Below are 17,500 nucleotides of genomic sequence, written 5' to 3' on the forward strand. Positions count from 1 at the left end.
AAACCCTGTCAACCTCTCTGCGGTTGTTGATTGATGGCTGTCAGTGTTCAGGCAAGGTGGCTTCATGAGGGATATTGCGATTGATCGGATGCTGACCTAGACCTCCCTTGGGGCTGCTGCAGTTTGATGTGATCAGAAAGGCTAAGGTGATATCACATCTCTGCCCTGCAGCCAGCTTTCACTCACCCTTCCCCCGGAGAGATACCCCAAGGAGGACGTGTGGACAAAAATGATGCTTGGCATCACCTTTGTTCCCTGCACTCTTTCTTCCATGGGTGAGGCTTTCTCACAGCCCTGTGGGTCAAGCCCGGAGGGCAGTGACTGCAGCCTCTGGTGACCCAGGTGCTGGGCCAGAAGCTCCCAAGAAGCCAGACGAGCAACCGTGATTGGGGTTCCTCAGGGTGAGTGGGGAGCAGGAGTTTGTTAAAGGGGTCGTAGCCTCCTGAGTGTCAGAATGAAGCTGGCAGGGACTCAGGGCCCTTCCTGTCCCAGGAAACAGAGGCGCCAAGCAAGTCTTGAAGGCTTCTTGGATGTCAGAGTGCTCTTTCTCAACAACATGGTGCCATGGTCTGACTTAGTCCTCGAGAAGCACATCAGTCGGCCGAGGCTTTAATCATCCCACCAGGAGTGGGAATCCGTGTTCAGAGGCTGAGAGACACAAGACATGTGAACCTTTGGCATCTTTGGCTGGGGTATGTGAACTCCCCCGCCCCAGGGCCTCTGCTTCAGAGTGGACAGGCTCATTCCCAGACTGGGGGCGGACCTGGTCTTTCCAAAGGGCCTCCTGACCCCACCCTCCCCCAGGACCACAGCTGGCTCCTGGGCAAACGATGAGCCTTTGCTTCAGGAAGCCAACATGCACAGCCCAAAGCGGGGAGCAGCAAGGCCAGAAAACATCCCCTGCGAAAGGTATTTAACATAGGCTCTGATTTGCTAAAGGATGCTCTCCAGATGTGCTCTCCAGTCGGCTGTCGGAGAAGAAGGGCTAAGGTAATTTTCTAAAAACAGAAAGTGAAAAATCTGTTTTGTGTCACTGTACCAGAAAATTACCATTCCAGGGCTCTTGCTTTGTCGTCCCAGGTCTAATATTAGCTGCATGTTTTTCAAATTATTTTTATTCTGCATAAGAGATTAGCAGTATTAACAAACTTACTGATATTTAGTTATTTTAAACATATGTCTTTGTTCCCCTAAGCCCCTGAGAAAATAAAATAGCTTTTCTTAAAATGCCTTTATTTTATGACCTCATATGACTGAGAGGTTTTAAGTCACGCCACAGGATTCGTGGCTTTGGACTTCTCAAATTCATTTTGGTCAAAGTTGCTGCCTTCCGTTACACAGACGTAGCCTGTTCAAAGTATGTCTTACAGGGAGGCAGCAGAAGGTGGGCAAAGGCGTATGTTTCTCCATGCCGGGCTTGCTGTGTGTTTTTGCTGCAAGGGTCTTACATTGGAATGGACCAGGGCCTGGGGAGAAAAACTGAAGGGATGAGAAGTAAATATTTATTGCGCGACATGTATTCTGGGTTCTGAGTGAGGCACGTTGTATAACTGTCATTTAGACCCCACAGTAGCCATTTAAAGTATTTTTGGATAGCATCAGCCCCATTTTCCAGGCGAAGAAACTGAGAGCTGCATATATGAAATAACCTGTGAAGGCGCGAGAGCATAAAAGATGGGGCTGGGATTGGAAACAGGTGTGTGTCACCCCCAAGCCTGTCATCCTTTGCTTCCTCTCCCTGACTGATGACGAAAGCGTTCAGAAATTAAATGGCTCGAATTGAAAACCGAGACTCTAGAGTCCTGATGTTCACACTGCGCTCAGAGAAAAACACTAGTGATTTCTTACACAAGTGGATTAACAAAGTGATCTTATGCCCAGGGTTCTGGGTTTCTCCCCGGTCATCAGGTCTTGCCATTCTCAGTTGGGCACTGGTGGGGGCCAAAGAGCCACAGTAAAGAGAAGGCCTACTCCATAGCCTCTTCTGCAGAGTCCCGGCTGCATTGTCTGGCCCCTGCTGAGCTCCTGCACTGCATTCAGAGAGCTCGCTGAGGCTCCGGGGGTGGAACACCAGAAAGCAGACTAATGGTAGCAGAAGAAGAGCAGTTATACACTTGATGACTTAAATCCCAGAAAAATTCAAGTCCAACACCCTCTGCATTTTTCCTTCTAGGGCAATTCCTCTTCGCATTGAGGGCCATCTGCCACCATTTACTTGACTCTGGGTAGGACCTTCACCTCTTCGGTCCTGAGCTTGTATGTGAGATGAGGGGATCTTCTAGAAAAATCCTGGTCTCTATACTCAAAGGAAACCAAATGCCTTGACACTAAAATCATGTGTAATGGCAGAATGCAGTCATGGGAAGGGGAATAATAATGTTTTAAAAACAAATGTCTCTCCCACCCCACCCCAAGTAGCTTCAAGTGTCCCACGGACTGTATTTCTGAAGTGGGAGGGAAATCCAAGAATTTAAGTAAGTAAGCAACGGATTTAGGAATTCAGGTTGATTGGTGTCAGAGCCTGGATCTCATTCAAGATCTCACTACTCTCAGTCCAGGGCTCAGTCCCCCCAGTCACTCGGCTTGTGTCCAAGTGGGGTTTGTCCTGGAGAAACATTTAAGGGATTAGGATAATCCAGGATGAGTTAACCTGGGCATTTCTAGTAGGATTTTTACCTATTCGCCATAACATTATTTTCCTAAAAGGGTTGCAGAAAAAGTAGAGAAATGATTTATTTTCCCCACTGTCAAAAGACCATCTGCTGTTTGAGAAGACTCTCCTAGATTTTATCATTTTAATCATTTTTCTATTTCCAGTTAACAGCATGCTTCCTTTAATATGATATTTTCTGCATAAACCACTGTTTTCTCTTCAGCAGATTTCCTAAGGCCAACTTGGCATTTGCCGGCATTTTCCTCCTCTTTAAGGGTGGGAAATTTTCTCTTTCGGAGGGAGATACATTTTTACATTAGTGCCTATTCATTTCATTTTCATTTTCTCAGAGAAAAAAACAATCACGTTCATCACTGCTGTCGTCATGGAGATTTCATGTCTCCAAAAGAAATCTAATTGTGGGTTTTCTTTGTTAATCCTACACTGGATATTAAAGCTTTCTAGTTTGGATCTCTGCAGCCCAGGTGGGGACACCATTCAAACAGATTACGGCATGATTCTTAACCCAGAGTGTGCAGAGGGGCTGTCCTGGCCGGGTGCTGGGGCTGTGGGCATAGCAGGCCTGTCCTCTCTCATTCCTGTTTTTCCCCTTGTGGCCCCACTGTGTGCTGAGTGTCCATGCCCTGAGTCTACCCACTCCTTTCTGCGGTCTTGACTTCCATTCTGTCGGTGCTCACCTCTCAGCGCATCCTCCTTCCTTCCTCCCCTTCCGGCCTCTGTTCTTCCTTCTGGTTCACTGCTGGCTGCAGCCTCCCAAGTAATCACTTCTAGTTTCCTGCCCTGCCCATTGCGGCTGCGACAGTGAGAGCACAGAGTAGTAAGTTTTGAGTAAATCTTTGCAAAACAATAGCGAGATCCAAGAGCCTTCCTGGTATGCACATCCGATCCTATTATTTCCGTTTAAAATCCTTCGGTGGCTCCCATTGCTTTTAGGATAAAGTCCCAACACCTGGGTCATTCGAGGCTCTGCGGCTTTGCCAGCACCATCTCTGGTCACTCACCGTTTGCATCCTGCTGCCCTGCTGGCCCCAGGGAATGGCTCCCAATGTTCTGGATGATACATGTGTTAAGTGCGGTGGTCGAGGATGATCTCAGCTCTGGAGTCAGAGTGCATGTGGTCCCGTTCCAGCTCTACTACCTGGGGGGAAGTTGTTACGTTACTTCTTTTTGCCTCAGTTTCTTCATCTGTAAAACGGGGCCCATAGTATCACTTGCTCGGGTTGTCGTGAGAATAAACATGTGACTACATGTCAAGCACTGAGATCAGGGCCTGGCACGCACCCACACTTTGTTATTGTAACCTGGGGTTATTGAGTGTGGTTACTTTCTCGTATGCTGCCTCCTTCTGCTTGGGATACCCCCACTCCACCTTTACCTGATCAATCCTACACATCCTCCCAAATTTCAGTCCCAATATCACGGCCTCTCTGAAGCTGTGCAGTGTTAAAAGCTTAGGATGTGGGATCAGAATGTGTGGTTTTAAAGTCGTGCTTCTGCTACTCACGATTTAACTCCAGTCTAAATGTGGTAGGCTGTGTTTTCCTCATGTGGAAAATTAGGATAATAAAATAACGGTCCCTACCTAGTTAGAGTTGTCAGGAAAAAATATAATGCATGTAAAAACATACCTGGCATATACTAAATACTTCATTCATGTTAGGTATTATTTTTATTAGCAGCTTTTCTTACCTTTTATCAAGAAATAGCCACTGTATTATTATAATCTTTCTACTTGTTTCTCTCAGCTTCTAGACTGTCGGTTGAGTTCAGGGGCAGAGAAATTATTCATCATTAGATCACAAGCATTTGACACATCATTCAGTCAATGGAACAGACAAGAATTTAGCTGCTTTGTCAATACGTGTAACCATTTACACACGTTGCTTTAAGAGATTTTAGAGGACCGTGTTGGTAAGAGAAGGAAGGAAGGGAGAAGTTAGGAAGGAGGAATCTGGGGGAGGCCTGTTTCCTTTCTTTGGAAGGTTCCAGAGACTGGAGGCTAACTGGTGCTCCAGCATTCCATGTGGGCCAGAGGTGACTGGGAATGGGAGAGGATACCTGTCCAGAAAGGACTGGAACCGACCCCCAGGACAGGCATGTTTTATCAGCAGGATTGACCACATCCAGTGCTGAGGGATATTTAACAACTGGTTCTCTAAGAACAACACAGAGCCCTCCTTTGCAGCGTTTGCTGATTACCATGGTGTAAATATTCCCGCCAAGCCCACTTTCGAGCTACCGCTGTGACGTTAACCGACGCGCAGAACTCCTGAAAATTTACCAGTCAGCCGGTAATGAGCTGGCTTCAGCACACGACTGTATAAACTTCTCACTGCAGCTTTTCTGTCTGTAAATATGAATTTTATAATGTGACCATCCTGTCTCCACATACACACGTCACGGGTAGCTGGGTCAGATGCGAAGGAGCCATGGAAACGGTGGTGTTTTAGTGGTGCTGCATGTGCTCGCGATTCTTTTGAAACCCTCTTTCCCTCCGCTGGCTGTGCTTGTCTTAGAGCCAAGATCTGTGTTGATGATCTCTCAAAAACCAGCCTGTCCAAGGTTCTGCTCAGAGCAGTACATCTAGTTTTATTCTCCCAATCAGGGTTATGCTCCCTGCAGCAGACTGACTCAATTAGCCTTCCATTCCAGAGTCCAATTGTGAGTCAATTCTGAGGTTGTTAAGCAAAATGAGTCTAGTGGCAGTAGCCTCGTGCTGAAGGACAGCAATTCGCATCACGGGGCTGGCTGTGCAGCTAATGGTCGACTGAAGAGACCACGAGAGACAGGAGACACGTGGACAGAGCGACCTTCCGTCCATGTCTGGGAGAAGGGCCGGGAGCACAGGGCTGCCAGGGCGGAGAGCTGATCAGGTTGTGTGCACAACTTGGAGCCTCAGCTGCCTGAGCTGTACTTGGCCTTTGCGGGGTTAGAAGCCTAGTACCACTAAATCATTAACTTCCACAACCAGGCAGATACCTCTGAAATTAACACTCAATCCAAGCTGGGTCCCGTTGGAGCCAATTGAGTCAGCCTGAGCCATCTTTAGGGAGTTCCTCCGAAAAATAAATCCTTTAACCGGGCTACAGAAAATGGCCAGGTTTTATGCGCTCCAGCGTGTTCAATTAGAGTCAGAAAACACCAGCAAGGCTCCAACAGTGGGAGAGATCCGGGTGCACGCACGCACACACACACACGTGCATGCAGAAGTCTCATATGGAGGACTTTGCCAAGCCACTTAGCTCTGCACATGGCCCGGCCTGGGAAGCCATATAAAGGGTCTCTCTGAGGAGTGTCAGGTGCCGTGCAGAGAAAATAAAGCAGAGCTCCAGCATCTGCCCCGGGGACTCACAGTGATGGAACCAGGCACATGACATACGGAGTGCACAGATCGGCACGGATAGGGAGGCTCAGACACGCCTTGTTTACAAGGGTTCAAGGAGAGACCAGTCTCACGGCGCAGCCTTTGCAGTGTGCTGTGAACTTGGATGATTTCATCAGGCCTTTAAATCCCCTTCTAGTTCAAGTTGCGGTAAAGGGACCACACGTGTGCTTCCTACCCAGCTTTTACAAACCTTTGTGACCATCACACATCTCGCTGTGCTCTGTCTGTGTGTTTATATATCATAAAATACGCTAAGTAAATACAGTTTCTTGAGAGGAAAGAAGTGAAAACGGCACTGGGTATGTTGCCTGCCAACTCGGGGGAGCTAAAGAGAAGAAAGCTGAGACAACCGTTCATTGTCTCCCATAATTGCCAGATAATTGAAATTCTCTGGCAGTCCATTGTGTTCTTCACACAGAAACAGAGCTGTTGTCTGCTGAGATGACCTCAGAGGTGGCCCAGCTCTCAAGCAGAATTTCTCCAACAATATCCTCTTCAGATTAAAAGAGCCAGTTGGTCACAAAGAGGCCTCTTCCTCCTCAGACCAGCATGTCTGCGGCCCCCTCTCTATTTCTGGGTCTCTGCAACTTCGCCACTACCCAGGGCCTCTGGGCGGACCGTGCTGGCCCCTGGGGAGTTTGCAAACTCCAGACAGATGCCACGTTTTGATCCATGGACCCTCCACGCACCACCTCCAACTGCAGGCCCATCATACCCAGTCAGAGACAGTGGAACTACAGCCAAAGTGAGCGTCACCTTGTCCCTCTTGGCCTTTTCCTACAGTTCCAGAAAGGCAAGCTCCTCCCCATTGTCACCTGGCTGAAAGAAATGACTGCCCCAGTGCTGGCGGATGAGAGATGACTTACAAGACAGATACACATATTTTTAAAGCCAGTAGGAATTACGGGCACAGATGGGCTGTAGGATCCTACTTTGATGCCAGGGACATATTTCTGTATAAAGTAAATATTTTCCCAGTGTGGATCTCCCGTGTGTGTGTGTAGAGACGCATATTTTCTAAAGATGCAAATAAGCCTAGTCAGAAATAAATATTGAATGGAAACTTCAAAGCACCTAGATTTTTTTAGTTATACGCCCTGAAGACTTCTCTGCAAATACGCAGACACACAGGTGGGCGAGGGCTGGGGGAGGGTGGGGACAGATGGGGGGTTGTATAAGAGAGGATGCTAACATTTTAAAGAGTTCACGTTTTCTACATTTTGCGGGGCGGAGGAAGGCATATCGACAAAGGAAGAAAGAAAAGTTATGTCTGTCTAGAGGCTCAGGATATTTTAAAGCGCCTTCCCCTCTTTTCTTCCTATTGCAGGTCTCGCCTTGCTGATTTTTTTACCAACTGCCAGCCAGAGTCCAGGTCTGTCAGCAGCTGTCTCAAGGAAAACTATGCGGACTGCCTTCTGGCCTACTCAGGGCTTATTGGTAAGAGAAGCGGCACAGGGAAAAAAGTCTGGTTCACAAACACTCACAGACTCTTCCCGTTGTAGCCTGCCACTGCCTGTGCAAATAACGATCTCCCAGAAACCTTCTGTGCTGGGGTTTTGATGTCAGGCCTTGAGGACTCGCCTATGAAAACAGAAAACAGGAGGATAATGGATGTGCAAAGGCAAAGGCAGGAAGCTAGCAGGGTGAAGACTTGAGAAGTATCTCGTTTGGAGAAGTGACTACGCAGAACAAAAGTACCGAAAAAAGTCTGGTTTTGGAAGAGGAAAGCAAGTCGAACCAAGTTAATTGCATTAGGGAACTAATGGCCCTTGGGGGAAAAAAACCCCAACTGCTAGGGTCCTTCTCACCATTAATATTCTTGGTAATTCAGCTCCTGGTTGGTGGTGGGGTGTCGGGGTGGTGTGGGTGGGGAGGGGCGGATTCAGCCTAAACTTTTTTCCCTGAGAATAGACACAGCAGAAACTGTGCTTTCTGTCCTTCAAGCCCTGAGGCTTGAGGAGAACCAGGTTGTCAGCATTTGGGGGGACAGAGCAGTTACACCAGGCCCCAGTGAGTTGAAAGAGAGCCAGAACTGAGGTGAATCTGTGCCCATGGATAAGTGGGGCAGGCAGGAGGAAAGGATGGTGCTCCGGGTCTCGGGGACTGCGGAAGCGTTGGTGACGGGGTTCCAGCACGTTTGATGTTTGAGGACGAACGAACACGTAATGAAGGCTGCGGAGGCCAGAGGGAAATCACAGTTGTCAGAAGCGTGATGGCCCAGCCAGGATGTGTGTTCCTGCCAGGGTCACACAAGTCGCCAGGAAGGAGGAACATCCCACCAAGAATGACAGCACAGACTAAATTCTTTGTCACCAGAGTGTCTTCAGCAAGAGTCATCGGGAAAATCAAACAATGTTACTTAATGCAGAGATATTATAGGTGCTGCGCAGTCACCCCAACTTTTTTTGAAAGGACACTTGTGTCCCATTGGGTCATACCTTTCACTGGTTACTGACCATTTTTATGGCTATGTCCAACGAGAGTGTATCTTCCTTAAGTCAGTATTCCAAATGGGCATTCACTCTCTCCTTTTCTTAAATAAGCCTCTAGAAGGGGTTACTTATCAACTATGGAATTACAGATTTAGGAAATAACAGAAGTAATTAAGATATACTCGTTGTACAAAGTTTTTAAAAAGATCCAGAGACGCCCAAAGGAGATCTACAAATCAACTCCCAGATATAATTACTCTTGACACCTCAGTCCGTATCCCTCCAGTCAGACACGCTTGTTAAATCCTCCACGAGTGCAAGATGCAGGGCTTCCAGGCATTTCTGGCTTGGCAAACTGTTACATGCCTGAGGATGTCGAAATCCTCATCACTTAGGGGAATAATTGGTCAAGGCAATGCATTCTACAGACCAAAATTCATTTCTCTGTTGGGTCCAGATCTCTCCCTCTGCGCCGGTCATTGGATTCTAACTTCTTTCAGGATAAAGCTTGTGCCTATTTGTTCCATATGTCAGGGAGCCACTATGGGGCCAGGCCTGTTTAGTGGAAGTTCTCATCTGAAAGCAAAATGGCATATGATGTAGTTCAAGACAGTAAGGAATGTAGGGCAAAGAAGACACGCCCTTGACCCAGAAGAGCTTACAAAGAATTTTTTTTTTTTCTGCTTGTGAACCCAGTATACCCTGTGGATCACTGACTGCCTGTGACTTCTTACTCTCACATGATATATAAAAACAGAAAACTTTTTGGCATGAGAAGGCATTGCCTAGTGTGAGCCACCCAGGAGAAGACATTTGGGTTGTATTAAGTATAAATGCATTGTGTAGTTGTGCCGGTACAGAATTCGTGAGAAAAACCATGGATACAGAAAGATGGAGGCAAGAAAGACCACCCCGTATTTCTCTGAGGACTTTTGAAGACTATTGAGACGATGCTCCAGGAGCCATCAGCTTAGAGAATTTTCGCTGTTTGTTTCCAATTCATTCTCAACTTGACAGACTTTATTTAAATCTGTTGAGAGTCTGGTGAGCAGTGGCCTCATTGTATACATTCAAGATGTAGGGTAACCCACAAGGATAGCTTTGAAGCTTCCATGTGTTTCTCTGAAGAAGCCATTTGCTTCTGAGGGAAATGGATTCAAAGTCCTAAAAGGTTTTTTAAGATATGGAAAACCAGTTCTATCTATTTATGAAGACTAATGACATTTTCCAGAAAAAGCAAGGGATTTGGTAACTCATGCTTTCAACGTCAATTCTCTCCTACTCTATGACATCCATACCATTTCAGGGGGAAAAAAAAAACACCCTAAGTGTAGCTCAAGGAGTTCTGTTATAATTTTTTAAGTAAATATGTAAATTATTTTGTGTGCACAAGATAAATTGCCGAGAAAATGCACTGCTTAACATAATTTACCACTCAGCAAGCGCAGTGTTTGTAATCATCCACAATGCCTTTGCCATTGGAGGGACATTTGTTTCTTTTCAGGGTATAGAGAAGTTCAGATCATCACACAAGAATAAAACATCTTGTTTTTACTCTTCCAGGTACCGTCATGACCCCCAACTACATAGACTCCAGTAGCCTCAGCGTGGCCCCGTGGTGTGACTGCAGTAACAGTGGGAATGACCTGGAAGAGTGCTTGAAGTTCTTGAATTTCTTCAAGGACAATACGTGTCTTAGTGAGTTTTTTAAAAAAAAACCAGAAACGAGCATACAGACACGCTTTTCTTCCTGAGCTCAAGTTGTAACTCCGTATTTCTTGTATCTGCCTCCCCCCTCTCTTTCTTGTCCCTTGTTTTCCTGATCCCTGATGGTGAATCAAATGCCTTTTGGCCACACCATGTAACGACGCAGCAGGGAACAGAACAAGTGATGAACTGGGTGCTGCCAAGAGAGCAAGAGATTCAAATAACCGAGGGTACATTACGTGGGAAAGAACACCCCTACCCATAGCTCAAATTCTGATCTTGGCAACCAGCACGGAGCCTGTTCCAAAGGTTCTTAAAACCTGGACGCAATATACGATGTGAGGCACTCAGACAAATTAGATGAGAGTGGGCCTCCAAGGGCTGTCTGCGAAAAATGAGAATATTAACATCAGTAGCCCCTCGGATGTTCCGGGTTGGCTCAGAGGACAAGCATCCTTGAGTGAGAGAAGCTGGTGCTACAGCCAGCAGCCTCGGGATGGTCGATTATCTTGGGAGACAGGGACAAGCACTCGGGGGTGCGGGTGGGGGACTCCTGCCTAGAAACAGTATCCGTTATGACTTCAGTATCCTTGAGGCAATTGGGAGACGTTTCCTAAAGGGAGAGGGATAGAGAGAAATGAACGGGTATGAACATCAGCTTTCATCGGATGAACTTCAAAAGCTTGGTGCCAGGTCTCCCTTCTATCCGCCGAGATCTGCACGCTCAAGGAGACGACCCAGCTGGGATGCTTGAGTACCTCACTCACATTGAATTGTGGCAGCCACCATGAATTTATTGGGGTGCCTTCAACTCAGTGTACAGGGAGTGTGATTTATACATTAGCTCCTTTGCTGTAATCTGTACAAGAATCCTAGGAGATGTAGGCATTATTATCTTCATTTCACAGTTGAGTAAAGGGCCAGTCTTCACTTAGATCGTCTGTGCCAAAGATAGGATCCAAAGGCTGAGGTCCTTCTGCAGTCCCCTGCCCCCTGAGGGTTCTTTGTCATGCCTGATATCGAAGGACCCACTGAACAAGTAGATATGCCTGAACATCAGGGACTAGGCGCGACTTCCTGGTGGCAGGTGTGGACCAAGTTTCTAGGAATCAAGGCTTAGCCACCTCCTGTCCTCAAGTGACAATTTCTCCATGATGCCCTGCTGTATCGTGGCTGATTTTTAAGGAATTAGCTAACAATTTACCATGGGCACATGTTACTTCCAAAACCTTCTCACTGTTTCCTTTGTTGACAAGACTAATTTAAGTGATTTGCTCACTACATACTTGAGTCATGTGGCTGTAGCCAAACCATTAAAACTAAAACAAGCTTTTGGATACTTCAGTGAAATTCAAGCTGGCAAAACTAGTCTCAGGATGGAGTCATTCGCCTAGCCTTGAACCTCTTGTTTGGTCTTGCCTTAAAAAAGTGTGTATGTGTGTGTGTGTGTGTGTGTGTGTGTGTGTGTGTGTGTGTGTGTGTAATATATCTCCTTCTTTACATCTTGCATGCTCTTCTGGCAGAATACGAGATTTAATGAAGATAAAGCAATGGCAATAGAAGTCAGCGAGGGAAAGATTATACCCATGCTGGCTGGAAAGCTGCTCCCTCACAAAGAAACTAAGGCTGTCCTTGCTTAATAATATTTCGGTAAAGGGAAGAATAGTCTGGTATCTTATTGCTAATGACTTTCCAATAAAAATAAATGCATTTGGTCTTCAACAGGGACCAAAGCCAGCCAGAATGTTGTATAGTCATTTTATTTAAACTTTGATTAGAAGAGGCACAGCATACCAAAGATACAGGGCTGTAAATTCAGTCTCTCACAAAAGGCCCTGGAGTAGAAGGAATTGGAATTTGTACATTTCGGCCCAAATGCAATAACCCAGTTCTGCTCTCTTCAGATTAACCAGACCTCCCCCAATTCCCCTGTCATAAACAAGACTCCAGCCTATCGTTTACTTCTGGTTATTGGGGGAGGAGACAGTTATTTTTGCACCTAAGTGCGTGGCAGATGCGAGGGGAAGAAAGCAGAACGAGCTGAAGGTGGAGGTGACTGTTACTGTCACTCAAGTCTTTCTTCAGATGCCACCTTCCCCTTCCTGGGCCACTTCGTCCAAACTGCCGTCCCCCATTCCCATCCAGTGCTCCCTGTGCCTCACCCCTCTGTCCTTTTCCTCCGAGTACTCCTTACCACCTAATGGGTTGTATATTTTACTTATTTGTCTCCCCGCCCATAATGTGACCTCCACGAGGGCAGGAACTTCTGTCTTTCATTGCTGTCAATGATATTCATTGCTGCACACCTGGTACAAAGCAGTGCCTGGCACTTAGTACATGTTCCATTGACATTTGAATGAATGAATGAGCAAATGAACAAAATAAACCAACTCCCCAAGTGCCAGTGCCAACACGCTGGAAAGCACAGGTAGTTCCAATGAATAGCAAAGGGCCTCCTGAATCTGCATGTCTTAACGAGAAAAAGGAAGGTTTAGTTGTTCTTTCGTCCTTGTTCTGGGTCATTCAAGGAAACCAGTCCCCCACATACTCCTTTCGGTATGTTTCACCCACCCATTGAGCCATGTAACGTAGCTAGGGGCATAAAAAGCATCTCTATTAATGTGAAGCTGTTTCTTGCAGCCTAAAAAATGTAAAATTGTAGAAAACAAGTTTCCAATTTTCTGAACTTAAAGGATAACACTTTTAGAACAAAATGTCACTTCTAAGAGGAATAGTAGGCTTAAATTATTCTGTCTTGTGTATCGAAAAATGCCAGCTAAGAGTCATATATTAACAATTTGCACATTCAGGTCCCAAATGGAGGAGTTTGATTTCTTATACAATGAATACGAAATAAAAAAAATTCCTAAATCCAGGCCAAATCCCCGAAGACCTGATTAAAAACTGTTTTTTATTCATTTTGGGCAAGGGAACAACACACAACCAATTTACTCTTGCCATAAAAACAATCTAATCCCATGAAATTGTAATAAGCTTTTAAAGTTTTACATTTTAAACTTTTCTTTTAAGCAGGGCTGCTCCTAACTAATTATGCAGATTTCCTCTGGAAGACTGGGAGCAGAAAGGGAAAAAAAAAGTGATCTTAGTTAAATTTTCACTATATTATTGATGAGCTCTGGGATAGGCTTTTCTTTTAAAGAAATTGGTTGGATTTGTACTGTGAGCAATGCCTAAGCCTCATAGTAGGTGCTCTGTGACAGTGAATGATAGTCTTTGCTGTTTAATTTTACTGTCCAATTAATGTGAACACCACTGGAATATTGTACTTTTTTTAAAATAGCATGATAGGGATATTGTACTTTTTTTTAAAATAGCACGAATGAGTTTGTGTTTAGTATATGATTTTGATAGGGCACAAAGATGTTCTTGGAAGACGGGACAGTGGTTGTGATCCCAAATGACAGGTCTGAGGCTGGATATCAGAGGGCTCAACCGATGAGTATTCCAAGGCAAGGACCTGGCACATAAATAGGAACATAATAAGTATGTGTTGCATTTGGAGCATAGCTCAGTGTCCAGCTCAGTGTTTAATGAACAAATTGATTTTTGAACATTTGACCCAAGGTCTGGCTCTCAACACGTGTAGGGTGGATAGGTAGGTGAGTTTTGTTCAAAGAAGTCCAGCGCTATAATCAGAATTTCTAGTGGGCATCTCTGACTTTACGTAGCTTGTCTGTTAATTTGCTGCTTGACTTCGAAATTGGATTTCCTCTTGTTTTATTGCAGAAAATGCAATTCAAGCTTTTGGCAATGGCTCCGACGTGACTGTGTGGCAGCCAGCCCTCCGAGTTCAGACCACCACTGCCACCACCACCACCGCCTTCCGGGTCAAGAACAAACCCCTGGGGCCCGCGGGGTCCGAGAATGAAATCCCCACTCATGTTTTACCACCTTGTGCAAATTTACAGGTAAGAGCGGGGGTAAACTTTCTGCCGCAGCTCACTTCTGGCAGGACACAGACTCATTTTCTGAGATGCGTTCAGGAGTAAATAGCGATTGATGCTCAAGTTTGAGTCTTCAAAGTGCATTTTAAGCATGATAAATGGAGATTGAGAAGCGCCATAGAGTGGAGAGAAAGATGGACTTTAGAACTGACTTCCAGTGACTAGGGGTGGAACTTTGGTCAAGGTTCCTGTATATCTGCCCTTGGCATCTTCACCTATAATATGGGAGCTGGGTGGATGGATCCTTAATGTTTTTGTTTGTAGGGTCGTAAAGCTGGATCAAGTGTTATTTATTCTGATTATTCTGTGTTCTCTACAAAGCGGCAGCATATTGAAAAGAAAGGGACTCTTGGGTTTGTCCCCATTACTGCCACTTAAACTGAACGTGGATTATTTAACCGTCTCTAAAGGGAAACCAGAGACAGTGTTACTAGTGAAGTGTTAGGTCACATGCAGAGTCCTGTACAGGTTTTTTTCTTCAAGAAGCAAAAGAAAATGCTTTTCGGCAGTAGGATGAGCTATGAGGAGCTGCCCAGCAAACCCTCGCATGAACAGAGCCCAGCGCGAACGGCCAAGGGGCTTCTTTGGGGTTCATCCAGCCCTCCGAGGGCAGATCCACGATGTACCAACGGTGCCTTCTTGTCTTGAGTCAAAACGGAATGTTTATTCTGCCTTTTTTTTTTATTTTTATTTTTTTTCATAGCGATGAGTATTCAGCTGTTTGGTAAGACATTACATATTTATATGTTCACAAAGTATTTTCACACGCTTTATCTCTTTGGATGTTATCCTCCTGACAGCTGCGGGAGACATGCTATTATTATGGCACTGTCAGCCTTGTTCTCTCATTTGAGGACATGGGGGCTCAGCAAGGTAACTTTCGCTCGAGCCTGCGGAGCCAGTGAGTCACAGAACCGGCACTGGGGATCCGGGAGCCTCGTGTATGTTTCACAGTTCTTTCTGTATTTGGGGGATAGTGGTGACCACATGGTGACTTCTGCTTCCTTCCATGCTAGAGAAAGGGACTTGTGCCAAGCACCCTGCTGTCACATTTGCCATACTTCACACTTGTCACTGAGGTACATCCTCCTGTCTCTCCATTCACTCCCTGCTAACGATCCATCTCACCAGAAAGCTCACCCAACCCTTCTTTGGACAAATACCGTCCTCACCCACCCACTTTGCTCCCTAGAAAGTATCGGGGCAGTTTCCCCATTTCTGATTTGCTTGATACCTTCTGACTCCAGCATGTCCCCTCTGCTCCTTGGATATCCCCTATGCTATTTATTTGAGCTTTGGTCTCTGTCTTCTGTCCCCCTGGGTCTCCACTCTCCAATACACACCCTCAGCCACACAGCCTAAGGTCAACCAGATGTTCTTCATACTTTAAGGCATTTCTTGAGCATTTCCCATCTCCAAAGCACTGTGCAGAAACTAGGAGGAAGTTTGGGAGGAAGGGTACCATGGCACCTATCTGCTCCATCCTGCATCAGGGCCCTGAGGTTCAGGGAGGGAAAGTGACTTGCACAGAGTCCCCTAGCCAGTCCCCCTAGAGTCAGGCACAGCACCACAGAGAAACAGTCTCTTCTTCAGCTCCGGCCAGTGCTCAGAGTCCCGCTTCCTCCTTGGTCCACTTTTTGTTGTCATTGGGTCCACTCAGATTCCAGCACCGGGAAAGACAAGCGGCCAGAAGATGGACAGGACCCTGTCATCATAAGGGGATAATAGTGGGACAGAGGTGGTTCCTGGCCAGTGGAAGAGGCCACCTTTGGCTGCAGCAAAGCCCGATTCTTTTCTGCATGGGCCTAAGTGCACAGAGCGTGACTGCAGAGGCAGCACTCAGCCTATTTATTAAGCTCCTTCCGTGTTCTGGAAATTCCGTGAAGATGGACATTCGAAAACAATTCTCTCCTCGGTGAACTTACAAATAGTAGGCAAGATGCAGCTTGTCAATATTTTTGGAAGGTCAGACTAAGTTAATAGCTGACATCTCAGAAGAATTAGAAACACCACAGAATTAGAGTTTTCCCCAAGAGCAGGAGAGGAGCCTGTCAGTCATAAGGAGGTGGTCGCCTCACCTGCCCCCAGCCCAGATCACAGCCCCTGACTTCCGCTTCCCACGGTGCTGTGCATGGCTTGGACACACAAGATTTTGTCTCTAGTACAGATCTGCCCAAACAGCCCTCTCTGCAAAGAGGACCTTATGTATCCTCTGGCCATGTCAGAGGACACATGAGTGCTATTCCCAAGAAACAGCAGCTTTCTTTACCCTGTATTAGTGATCAGAACTCTGCCTGATAATAGAGGGAAAATAAAATTAAAGCATGATGTTTATCTCACGGCCACCACTTAACATTTCAGCAGAGGGGAATGGTGGTGTGGGACTCTCGAGGAATGAGGTGACGGCCATGCCCGTCTTCCCTGTGACACACACACACACACAGTCCACATCTCTTGGAGCTGCATAGCATCTCCCTTGCAGGAAGCCTTTCAGGGAACCTTATCTTGTCTCCTAAGGTGACACCTGCTTGAGCCCGTTTTTGCACAGGCGATGCAGGGGGTGAGGGCAAGGGTTTCCTCGTGCCACGGTCCCAGGAGACACGGTGTAAGGGAAGGACTGAAAATTTGCCAGTAAAACTCTTTGCAGCTTGCTGACCTCTTTAGGATGACTTATGTTAGGAATAGTTGAGCGAATCACTGGAGGCCGGAGGATCGGAAGGTGAGCAAGTGATGAGAGACAGGCCTCGGCCCGGGAGAACCTGGTCCCTGGAACTGATTCAGGACACTTGCTTTGGTGTAGGGCCCCCAGGGGACTCATTCTCCCTATCTGTCCTTCCTTTGCTTGCCTGGCCGTCTCTAGATAAATTACCACTTGCCAACGGGTCTTAGAAATATCTTAGAACAACGTTTGTCCCGGCTGCATGTGTCGTTACTCAGAATAGAACCTACTTAAACCCAGCTTGGGATCCATTGGTAACAGATTTAGAAAAAGTCAACTATCTTTGGCAGCTCTAAAGTTCACTCCCCTCGAGAAGCACCCTCTTGTAATATTTTAAAATATACAATAATATGAGAAAACTCTTGGGGACTTGAGTTTCTGTCTTAACATTTGAGATAGATTTCCCCCTTGGAAGGGAAGCAATAAGAATAAACATTTTCAAAAGTCAGCTTCAACGTGTAATTATCAACAAACCAAACACTCTTCTGTTTGGGGAGATGATGGCCTTGGGTGCAGGGCATACAGGACTCAACTGCAGTTCCTACGAAAGGCTCAGCTTTAAAAAAGGAAAGTTGATTGATTAATATAAAATGTCATAGAAATGTCCAAGTGTTGGCT

At 46.2% G+C, this 17,500-nt stretch overlaps 1 protein-coding gene across 2 annotated transcripts in view; it reads left to right on the plus strand.

Annotated features, from left to right (window-relative positions):
- The window catches only part of GFRA1 (GDNF family receptor alpha 1), a 186,312-nt gene that overhangs the window by 150,719 nt on the left and 18,093 nt on the right, over nucleotides 1-17,500 (plus strand). For both annotated transcript variants that reach the window (XM_039871127.1, XM_039871128.1), the window contains 3 exons: nucleotides 7,387-7,496; nucleotides 10,055-10,189; nucleotides 13,946-14,127. In XM_039871127.1, coding sequence (XP_039727061.1) covers nucleotides 7,387-7,496; nucleotides 10,055-10,189; nucleotides 13,946-14,127 — 427 coding nt within the window. The remainder of the gene's footprint in view (nucleotides 1-7,386; nucleotides 7,497-10,054; nucleotides 10,190-13,945; nucleotides 14,128-17,500) is intronic.

Source organism: Pteropus medius, unplaced genomic scaffold (genome assembly GCF_902729225.1).
Source record: "Pteropus medius unplaced genomic scaffold, Ma_sr-lr_union100, whole genome shotgun sequence".
Lineage (NCBI taxonomy): Eukaryota > Metazoa > Chordata > Mammalia > Chiroptera > Pteropodidae > Pteropus > Pteropus medius.